The following is a 12,132-nucleotide window of genomic DNA, read 5'->3' on the forward strand; positions in this document are numbered from 1 at the left end:
ACGGGGGAACGGTAGGCATCAGGACAGGTGTCAGTATATGCCTGCTGCCACCATTTCACTAGGTTTATTCGGCTCTGGTATCCTTTAAGCAGTACAAGGCTAGAGAAGATCTCTGCTGAAATCTTGTCATATCTAATGGTACAAAGTAGCAGAACAGAGGTAAATAATTCCTATTAGGAAAATATGGACATTTCTACAATTTGACTGACTAGTGTATTCCTACCTTCAGTCAGTTCTATTTAAAGGTCTGAACCACTGCAGTGTTTTTTCCCTATACATGGGTCTGTAATTTCAGCTGACACCAAACATTACAGGGGAGCACAGATGTGCCTCTAGGGGGGCCCAGAGAGCAGCAACTCTGATTTTTGACGTTTCACATGTTTAACACAGATATAACACTGAGCGAATGTGTTTTCCCCAAGATTAATTCTGTAAACAAATATTGAATTGTGACATTTTACAAGGCACTGGAGGCAGATAGCAGATACCACAGTTATAAGAAACATAAATATCTGGGTATCAAGATTAAGAAAAATATAGCAATATACTGAGGAATGCAGACTTGTTAAGGTACCCATATTCATGGCAGTAGCAGAAGAGTATTGCAACCTGTAAGTCATCAGTAAAGAGCAAGACGTTTTAAATCTCCATGATACCATTTAGTGGTTAACTTAAAAGAAAAAGAGAAAGCTTTCAGCTGATAAGCCTTCTTCAGACTCAGTTCTTGTATGCTGAGTCTTACAAGACATCAAAGAGAGATACATAGATTGTTTGGAAAACATAAATAAACTTCTATCTACACTTTTGAACTATGTATACATTTTGTTTGTTTCTGTTATTAGACTTTCTTCCTGTGACTTATAACCTCCTTTTAGAACAGTAAGCTGAAGGTCATTTAAAGGAATACTGTAGGGGTGTCGGGGGAAAATGAGTTGAACTTACCCGGGGCTTCTAATGGTCACCTACAGACATCCTGTGCCCGCGCAGCCACTCACCGATGCTCCGGCCCCGCCTCTGGTTCACTTCTGGTATTTCAGACTTTAAAGTCTACAAACCACTGCGCCTGTGTCGCCATGACCTCGCTCCTGCTGATGTCACCAGGAGCGTACTGCACAGGCACAGACCATTCTGGGCCTGCGAAGTACGCTCCAGGTGATGTCAGCGGGAGCGAGGAAACGGCAACACAGGTGCAGTGGTTTTCAGACTTTAAAGTCTGAAATTCCAGAAATGAACTGGAGGCGGGGCCGGAGCATCGGTGAGAGGCAGCGCGGGCACAGGATGTCTGCGGGGGACAATTAGAAGCACTGGGTAAGGTCAACTCATTTTCCCCCGACCCCCTACAGTATTCCTTTAAGCGGTGTCCCTGCAAGCAAAAGACTGGTAGATCAGATTTTTTTTCTCATTATTAGTGAAACTGTGTCGGTTTATACTGTACATTTACGCAGAGTTTGTCCTGTTCCTACCACGTAAACTGCTTTGAGGCATTTTGCACACATGATCAGATATACCAGATTAGTGGAATCACAGGAAAAAGGTGCCTTTCAGCCTAAGCAGATATTCAAGGCCAGTTCTCTCATGAAGCAAGGTGAAACATTTGCATCAGGCGCAGAGATTACAGGGGCAATCATTCGATAAGGAATAGGAGAAGAAGCAAGAGGAGAGTGAGGTGAAGAGGTCATCATTGGGGAAAAGCAGCTTGTTGTGCTGTGTGAGGAGTCTGACAGTGAGTGAGGAGGGGGGAGGCAGGAGAGCAGCAGTGTTTCTTTTGACTCGCGCAGCAGAAGGGAGGAGGTGGCACTGCTGTCCTGACTGAGGAGGAATGGAGTTGCTGAGGGTTTGTTTGTCACAGACTCACAGCCAGCCAGTGTGCTATTGTGCTGAGTTGCAACCTTTCATCTGAGAACATAAAATGAAGCAGAGTAAATTGTTGATTGCTGTGCTATAATTTCGAATCGGTGGAAGGGGGGTGTTCAGGCTCATCCCCACAAGTCTAGAATCGGCCCTGCAGGTATTGAATCGATTATGTTTCAAAGTTAACTTTTGAACTCACAATTTACAATCTCTCCCGTGCCAGCCTTAAGCTAAATACTCACCTGACAATAGATCAGTAAACCTTACAGCGATGCCCCCTGACAAACGAGGTTCCCTTATCCAGTGTCCAGCCCGCGGGAACACGCGACCTCAAAGATGGCACACAACGGGAGCAAAGGAGAGTTCAAGCGCCTTAAGCGGGAGTAGTCAGGGATTTTAAAGACCCCGATCATTATCCCTGAACCTCGCAAAGCATTGTTCGCCTAATCAGGCACTCGTACCTACCTCATGAGATTGCGGAAACGAATGCTCAAAAAAAATCACCAATTGTCCGAAGAATCGCGAGGTGGGTATGAGCCTTGAGTCCTAGTTGTGGTTGAAATAAAGGGTCTTATCTATCTGTCATAAATTAGCTAACATCGGTTCAGGACCCCCTTTTGGTTTTCCTATTGCAATTAAGGCGTGTAGATTACATTTATCTATGCATCTCATTTTGATGTCAAACGTATATAAGCTGTATGTTCTGAAATTTTGTCAGCTTCCAGGAACAGAGTCTGAAGAAGGCATCTGAGCCAAAAGATTTCTCTTTTTCTTTTAAGTTAACCAGTGAATGGTATCATCCTTTTTCAAAGCTTCTTACCAAATTCATGGTGTGATTTTTTAATGAACAATTACACTTAAAAGAGCAATTTTTCACTAGATGCCTTCCAATTCAAATAAAAATCAGACATGATTTCCCCACGCTTGAATACGGAACTAGGTTGGGAGTTGACCGGTTTGTTTCCACATGTTTGCACGACCGTAACCCAAACCAATCACGAAATGTTTTGGCGTGACAGAAGTTCAGATGTGTACACTTTAGCTTTAGTTTTGTATGTGGAGCAGGATAGCAGAATTCCATTTTTTACCTTCAAAGTGAGTTTTGGTTATAACTTTGGAATTAAAATGCTAATGGGAAACATCTGAGATTGTTTTCTTTCCCCCAAGGGTGACATGGATGAGAAAATACTAGCGTTGAGACAAGTCACTGAAAATGAAATTGTAAGCACAGCAGCAGGTAGAATTTCACCAGCTCATAGATGTGATAATGCAACAATCTAGCCCCCGTCTGACAAAAACCCGAAGATGCCGCTGTCCCCGCGCTCTAGTGTGAATAATTCACATCTCTTCCTCATTGTTTTCCCCTGAGTGTGGCGAGGTATTTTCACTCCAGCCATTACCATGTTTTCCCCTCTGTAACTTGCTGGCGTCTCAACTGCTGACAGGTTTTATTTTTCAGGAAGGAACAAAACTGCGCCTTGAAAAGCCATTATCTTACCGTTCCTGCATGGCTGTCAGTTAGAGGCAACCCCTGACAATTGCTATGGTGTGCAGCTAGATAAGTGTGTGATGGGAAGATGACACTGCGCCCATCCATTAGGAAGGAAAGGAAAAGGGTCTCTTGTTCTAGACACATGAATACATATAAACAAAAGGTTCTGCTAGTAATGGGAAGGCTGAAGCCAATACAAGATAAGACGTGAGATGTGGCTGGTGGCAAGCACAAGGCCTGTTCATTGTCAGTGTGACAGTCTGCAAGTGATGGTAAGCGGCTGATGCTTGTGCTACTGCACAGATCTCAATGTGCTACTAGGGATGAGCTCTCGAAATTAGAACAGCTCCAATTTGACTGTTCCGAGTAAAATTGCAAAAAATCGGAAATGACTCTGTTCCGAGTACCATATACCAATGCGAAAATTGGCTTCAGAAACAAGAATTTTTGGCAAACACAGCATTAACACAATGGATGGGAACATGAAACTTGGCTTCTAAAACTAGAATTTTCAGCCAATAGTGACATCAGCTAAATGGCCACTGGGGATTCCCTGGTCCCAGGAGGCTACACTTAAGTGGCAGAATGAGTGTTTTTTCATATATTGTAAATGGGGGGGGGGGGGGGGTCAATGGGACCAAGGCAACCCCTACCCTGGTCCCCTGGACCCCCAATGCATGTGGAAAACCACTTGTTCTGCCACTCAAACATGGCCTCTGGGGACTGGGGATTCCCTGGTGGCCATTTTTCTGGGGTCACTGTTTGCCAAAAATTATTGTATGGAAAACATACAGAATCAGGACCAAACACTTATTTTGCTGCTTAGCAGATGCCTTTTACATATTGAATTTTACTAAAAATATTCTGCTGCGTGCCCACAAGAACATAACAACACTGTGTTCATTATTGCAAATCATAGAAACTATTGTTACAGTGAAGCATTGGCGTGTTAGCACAGCAGTGTTTTACCTTTATGTCATACACTTGTTATAGGTCAGGGGACTCACATTGGTTTAAAATGTACTTTTTAGAGGGTGCTGTGTTTTAGACAGAGTTATCATGTGTACAGGGCTGGATTTGCCAAAGGGAACAGGAGGCTCGTGCCTACAGTCGCCTTATCTGAGAGAGGTGGCCGGTGCAGATGTCTCCATGCACCACTTCACTCCTCCCTCCCTCTGATGTCAGTCAGATGTATGGTGCAGGTAGCGTCATGCAGCCTCTGTCCCACTGGCGGCAGCTCTGCTCTGCACACCAGCGGTGTTCTTATTATGTCTTTACGCATCCTCACTTGTTTATATCATCAAGTAAGGGATTACAGTTAAAATATTTTTTTACTTGAAGGTGTGGCCTTTGTTGAGGGGCAGAGCTTAGGGATCCAGAACGACTGTGCTTTCAGGTTCCTGAGCTGTAAATCTGGGCCCTGCATGTGTATGAAAATTCCCTATAGACCCTATAAATAGAAAAAAATTTGCACGCACACCACATAAATTCTCTAAATCGTATTTGGATTCCTCTCAATAATGTCAGCAGTGAGTTAAAACATCATGCAGTTCCACAGAATACATATCTGTCTGAATCAGTTATAAACATTAGTTATAATGTACACCTAAATGGTATAAACGCCCTATTCAAGATCAGAAGGCAAGTCTTATGCTGCAGAGCGATACAAGACCATCAGTTTACAAATGCCTAAAGGGAGACCTATTGTGGACAAGCAACTATTCTTTGATCTATATGTAGCTCCTACTATGTTAACAAAACATAAGCAAGTTCTCCCAGACAGAGTCTGATGCTGTGCAAGGGGACAATTATCTTTGGATCTGTCACTCACTCTGTTTCTCTAATGTGTTGTCCTGCTACATACACATTTGCCATAACTATCACCTGAAATACCTTGCTAGGTATTGGTTTGACAGCTGTACATACACACAACTGCCACAATGGGGGCTGATTCACAAAGCTTTATCTTACCTTACTTATTGACTCACAATGCATCTCTTCTTAAATGACTTAACCCATGATTTATCTCTCATTTATTTATCTCATGCATAAGCTCTCCTTACAGTTAAGGTGAAAAATAAGTAATCTTTGTGAATCAACTCCAAGTCACCCAATGCTAATAAAGACCCGCTGGAGAGGAGGGACTGCTTGTGCTGATGACAGTGAATGCCACAGTTTTGTTTGGACAGCTCTGCATCTGCAGCTAATGCTTCCCACTCAGTAAGCAGCAGGGGCGTAACTAGAAATCCCCGGACCCCTGCAAAAAAAATCCCCCCCTTCTCCCCTGGCCTGCTCTGGGCCTTTTTAGGGGGGCAGGAGGGGTCGCAGCATAAGAGGAGAGTGTGGCAGATGTCCCCCCCCCCTCACCTCGGGCTCTCCTCTCAGCGGTTCCCCTCCAGCAATCATTAGTGGCAGCGGGCAGGCTGAACACATACCTCCATCGCGCAGGAGGTGCCGATCAGTAAGTGCTTCATGTTACTTCCTGTGTAAAAAGGAAGTAGCATGAAGCTCTTAGAGATCGAAGACCTTCTGTGCGATGGAGGTATGTATCCAGCCTGCCGCCGCCCGCCCGCTGCCACTAATGATTGCTCGAAGGGGACCGCTGAGAGGAGAGCCCGAGGTGAGGGGGGGGGGGGGAATGTCCCCCCTCCCCACTGATCTGTCACACTCTCCTCTTATACTGCGACCCCTCCTGCCCTCCTAAAAGGCCCTGAGCGAGCCCTAGGGGGGCCCCGGGCCCTCCCGCGGGGGCAAGGGTTGCATCCCCTATTGTTATGCCCCTGGTAAGCAGCATGTGTACAATAAATAGTTGTTTATCCCCAACACTTTTAGAAAGATTGAATTATGTGCATTACATATATCTTGGATATGTAACATAGCAGAGCAGAGGAAAAATGATCAAACGTTTTCACAAATCTTTATCTAAACACAGGACGATTGTGATGCAATGATGCTTTAATTATGCAGTTTCTTGCAACATTTTTTTATTAGCAGATCATCTTTTAAATGAACTTCCTCACATAAGTTTTTTCTTATTTATTTCGGCATAAGTACACTACCCCTTTAAGTTCATTAAAATTATCCCAAGGGAGAAACTAATAACTACAATGCGGGCAGACTAGTAAAGAAATGGAAATGTTAAAGAATTCATTCATCTCCTCTATTATTGACAGTTTTCTGGAGCTCGAAGCTTATTTCAAAGAGAAAGCAATCAAGAATCAGGAATTTGCCCGGCCAGATTTGGGCTTAGTATGCAAATCTCCAACTTTCATCTCAATTAGACACGCCTCTCCTCTCTCACCACTGAAATAAAAAACATTTCACCCTTGTTAAAACTTTTTGTCTCCTTTCCTAAATCCTTTAATGTTTCTATTGATTGTGTTTCTTTCCATACAAGGGACCTTCAAACTGAAAATTGATTAAAAAAATGTATAAAGGGAAGATGTCAAATCTTTTTCATATGAGGATGGTGGACATGTGATGCAGCCAGAAAACACTTTGAACTGCAATGAATGATTCACATTTCACATGCTGCAGTGCATTGCTATTCCATTATATATGCATTTTCCCTACAAAGGATACAACAACCCTTTAGTTCTCATTTCTGGGAAAGTATGTTTTTGGATAGTGAGAGAAGAGGTCAGAACTCTTCTTGGGCCTTTACCGTTGTAAATGTCCCTACTGCAATCTTTCTTGACCTTTTCACCCTGGAGGAACCCTTCAAATAATTTTTGGATCTCAGGGAACCCTTGCATTAATGGAGGGATTGAGGATTTTTTTTTACATGAGGCACAGTCTTTTAGATGTGACTAAAAACTTTTTTTTTTTAAATCTGTAAAAGCCTTCTTTTTTAGCCCCCATTCCATGTTCCTCCTCTATAGTACTCCCCTAATATAATAGGCAGTGTTGGTGTTTCTAATTATAGCTCCCACAATTATAGTGCTCTCCTGTAATAGGGCTCTAATATACTGTCTCGCTGTCATACTGTCTTTCATTACTGTGCTCCTTATTATATTGACCCACAGTTTAGCCCTTCTTTTTAAAGTGGAGCCAAGGTGATACTTTTTCACCATTCCAACTCAGGCCAGTCTCATCGGAGGGAAAAATGCCAAGGAACCCCTGCAATGTCCTCAAGGATCCCTGGTTGAGACAGCCTGCCCTACTGAGTGATTTTTCAATGCCTTCTGGAACCTCTGTAGCTTCAACATTAATCCTGGCTGTCCCAATGACAGAAAATAAATGAAAGCAATAAAAGCGTAACAGTGGTTCTAGCAGTTGTCCATCTAAGGCTAGTTTCACGCATAGGGCTTGCATTGCGATGGGTTATGGCATGCACATAATGCAACCAAAAACAACAATTGAGGTGGCATGCGACAAAACCTAAGCAAAAAAGGCAAGTGACCAATGAGCACCTTCAGTGACAAATATTGTATATCAGCAGAACTTAAACCACAAAAGTGGTACTAGTCATCTTACCCAGCTAAACACCTCTGAGCGCCAGCCACTGATGTGAGAGGGAAATGTCGACTACACAGAGCTGTGTGGGCCAACTGGCAAACTCCTGTGGAGCACCTCACCATAAAATGGAACCAGGGGACCTAGTGGTAGTCCACCACTACCTCCCATTTTAATTGAAATCTACGCCCTGTTTTGATGGCTATCTGGCTGCCAGGGCGTAGAGTTCAATACACCGACGCTGCGCGTTCTTGCTGCTTTTGTCGCTCCCGACAATCTCGCCGCTGTCTTCCCGCCACAGCTCACCTGCTCTGCCATCTCTATAATGGCAGGAGCTGCTTTCATTGGCTTCTGACCCTGTCTATCAATGTAAGCAACTCCCATTGGCTTACATTGATAGGCAGGGTCAGGAGCCAATGAAAGCTGCCCCTGAGCGGCTCACAGGAACTCTGCCGTCATAGAGACAAGACAAGACAAATAACATTTATATCGTGCTTTTGTCCTGGCGGACTCAAAGCGCCAGAGCAGAGCAGCAGCCACTAGGGCGCGCTCTATAGGCAGTAGCAGTGTTAGGGAGACTTGCCAAAGGTCTCCTGCTGAATAGGTGCTGGCTTACTGAACAGGCAGAGCCGAGATTCGAACCCAGGTCTCCCATGTCAGAGGCAGCGCCCTTAACCATTACACCATCCAGCAACCCCATAGAGACGGCAGAGTGGGTGGCTGAGGTTCCTGGCATGCGACATGGACGGCGATTGCGGCAGGTATGTGTGCCGATAAGTTGGTATTCGTCGTAATTCCGCTGTTTCTTGTACCAGCGGTCTCTGGTTCTTAAGGGGGCAGAGACTGCTGGTACATAAGTGGTTAAGGGAGGCCGTGGTATGTGGCCTCATGCACGTCCACTATATACTCCTATTGCAATTGCTGAACTAAAAAATAACAAGCCATGGCAGTGCTGAGTCTCTGATCCTGCCAGTATAAGAGAAAGCAGCGAATTTAGGCGCCCGCAGCTAATGGACGATTTGGGCACCATAGGCGCTAATGCTAATATCAGCTATTGGGCGCCTGATAAATATTGTTTTGGAATTTACAATATTATAGTTTTTGAAATTATTCTCATTTTGAGAAAATTAGAATGTTATAGTTTGTTGAAACGTTTATCGTTTTGAAAGTTATAGTTATTTACATTTTTGGTCTTTTGTATTTAACAACTTTTTTTTAATTATTGTTTTAAAATTTAATAAGAAAGTTATACATTTTGACATTTTTTGTCTTTTGTATTTAACGTTTTTTTTAATGCACCGTTTTAGGGTTAGGCGTCAGGAAAGGAGGTTTTAGGGTTAGGCGTCAGGGAGGGGGGTCTTAGGGTCAGGCATCAGGAAGGAGGGTTTTAGGGTTAGGCGTCAGAAATCAGGATTATAGGGTTAGACGTCAGGAAGGGGGATTTTAGGGTTAGGCGGCATCACGAAATGGAGGTGTTTAGGGTTAGGCATCAGGAAGGGTGGGTTTCAGGGTCAGGTGTCAGGAAGGGGGATTTTAGAGATAGGTGTCGGAGGGGGGAGGGTTCTGTATTGGAGTAGGGTTAGATTAAGTTGTAGTAATTAGTAAAATATTGGTAAAATTTACCAATGTTTTACAATCGTCACAACTACTATAAATATGTTTTCATTCTCATCTGGTGCCCAATTCACAATGGCATTTATTGTTTAGACTAATTGGCTTCATTCTGGGCACATTTTTCCTCATGCCCCTATTACATGCACGCAGTATAGGACATTCAGTGGACAAAACTGTAAAGTTGGAAGTCAAACTATAACAGCCACAATCAATTTGCAAGTTTCCATTGGTCAGCATTGGATTCAGGTATTTGAGTGTTTTAGAGAGATGTAACATGGGATAACAGTGAATTCAGTAGTCACAACAATAACATTTCATCAGCTGATTTTAGTTTGATGAAGATGATGAAGATGATGCAGATTACCTTCTTCTTGTTGGTGGGACAGATGTAGAAGTTGTCAATCACCGTGGTGACCCCAGGCTGAAGGTTCAGCTTTGTATATGTAGTTCCATAATCAGTAGATCTATTGAATTGATAAAAACAAAACAAAAAATAAATTAGTGTAAACAACGTGCAGAGATATACATAAACGTAAAATAAACAAGAAGAACTGATTTCCAATCTAGTCAGCTAGGAGCTTGGTCTACTCGTATAAAGCAGCTACACATGTCCTCCGCGCTCACAGAAGTCCTGGGATCGCACTATATTATATGCACTACAAGGAATTAAACATGAGGAGATGAACAGTGACTTTGAAGAAAGATATCTGTAGCCAGCATAAGCTGTAAACATAAATGCCAGGAACATATTTAACAAGTGTCCAAGAGAGAACAGAAATGCAATTTCCAGCCAGGTGGAAACTGAGCATCCATATTTATAATGTTTGCCGTATTACAGAAGCTCTTGCTGTTGTGTTTTTCCAACTTTGGTCAGCCAAGTATTTTCATTACATCGTTTGCTGTGTCTGAATGACCCCTTCACTAGGAAAGGGAATCAGTGGTGCTTTTTTGAAACAAGGTTAGTAAACACACTTGTTAAAAAAATGACACAGAAAAAGGAAATCTAGCTATCCACACAATAACCTGGAGCCTGCAGGTGTCAAAATAAATGTTATCTATCTAGTGTGTGTGCAGGAGGTGTCCCCCAAGGTATGCTGAGATTTAAAGGAAAACTGAAGTGAGAGGGAAATAGAGGCTGCCATATTTATTTCCATTTACAGGACAACTGTAACAAGAGGGATATGGAGGCTGCCATATTTATTTCCTTTTAAACAATACCAGTTGCCTGGCAGCCCTGCTGATCTATATGGCTGCAGTAGTGTCTGAATTACACCAGAAACAAGCATGCAGCTAATCTTGTCAGATCTGACAATAATGTCAGAAACACCTGATGTGCTGCATACTTGTTCAGTGGCTGTGGCTAAAAGCATTAAGCTACGTACACGCATGCGACAACGATCGTTCGTTGTCAACGACGAACAAACTTTTAATTGATGAAAGAACGACCTAAGTAAAGTTAGTTTTAAAAGGTGTGTAACGATCAGATCGTTAGAACGAACGTTACATCACGTAAAAGTAACTATTGCAAATGCGCATAAAAATGAAAAGTTCCATGGAGAAATAATGAAATGCACATGTCAAGCCTAGTACGAACGATTGTTTCCAACGATGTACTACTTTTGCAAACGATCATCGTTGGGAAAAATCCGCCAAGCTAGATCATTCGTTTTGAATGATCTAGCTCGTCCGTCGTTAGACTTCATGGTCGTTGGCTGCTTTTTTTCAAACGATCGTCGTTTGAAAGGATCGGGGAACGATCGTTTCAAACGACTATAGTCGCATGTGTGTACGCACCTTTAGAGACAGGTGATCACCAGGATAGCAAGGCAACTGGTATTTTTTTAAAGGAAATAAATATGGCAGCCTCCATAACCCTCTCGTTACAGTTGTCCTTTAATCAATGCTCATTGTCACTGTCCTGCTGATTATTTATAATTAACTACAAATTTGTGTGCAAATTTCCACAAACCAAACGCAAGTTTTCCGAGTTTCTCATTGCATACAATTCACACATCATACGCGGATCAAAAACAGCATTGTCAGCCATTTGAAACGCAGAAAATAATTTGTGCAAAAACGGAATTTCAGTCCCCCGCGATGTGCTTAGGTTTGCTTAGGCAGGGAACACACCTGCAGATTTGTGCACATTTTTGCCTTTAGCACCGGCAACTATAGTGAAAGGCCCACCTGGGAATCACATGCCCATTCATGTTTGGTCGCGTTCCACATTTCTTTTTCCGCGTAATTTTTAAATCGGACAGAATTCAACTTTTTTTCTTCATGACTTAATTACAATCTAATCCACCGCATCTAACAAATCGTGAATGAACGCAGAAAATCATGTATGGAAAAAATGCAAACGCAGCACACAAGACACGCGGGAACCGCAGGGGAAATTGTACTGTCCAGTGTGTTCCCTGTCCTTATGGATTAAAAGGGATACATGATTTGACTAAGGGTAGGGTCACACTTGCCGCTGTGGAAAAAAACAGCAGCAAACTTCATTCTTGGCCGGCAGCCAGTTGACTGTTGGCAAAAGGGAATCACATGCGTTGTGCGATACAAAGCAGCAGCATCTGCGTTATTTTCCCACTGCAGAAAACCGTCCAATGCTCCCAGTGCACTGCGCTTGTGCATTTAGGAGCACTATGTGCGATTTTTACCAAGTGTGACCCTAGCCTAAAGCTGCCCATACATCTATCTTGGTGGCCGATCGACCA

General features: G+C 43.1%; 1 protein-coding gene across 5 annotated transcripts in view; it reads right to left on the bottom strand.

The window, feature by feature from the left end:
- SORCS2 (sortilin related VPS10 domain containing receptor 2) overlaps nucleotides 1-12,132 on the bottom strand; it is a 1,283,452-nt gene that overhangs the window by 626,106 nt on the left and 645,214 nt on the right. For all 5 annotated transcript variants that reach the window (XM_068276884.1, XM_068276875.1, XM_068276891.1 and 2 more), the window contains exon 3: nucleotides 9,777-9,876. In XM_068276884.1, coding sequence (XP_068132985.1) covers nucleotides 9,777-9,876 — 100 coding nt within the window. The remainder of the gene's footprint in view (nucleotides 1-9,776; nucleotides 9,877-12,132) is intronic.

This window comes from Hyperolius riggenbachi, chromosome 1, assembly GCF_040937935.1.
Source record: "Hyperolius riggenbachi isolate aHypRig1 chromosome 1, aHypRig1.pri, whole genome shotgun sequence".
Classification (NCBI taxonomy): domain Eukaryota; kingdom Metazoa; phylum Chordata; class Amphibia; order Anura; family Hyperoliidae; genus Hyperolius; species Hyperolius riggenbachi.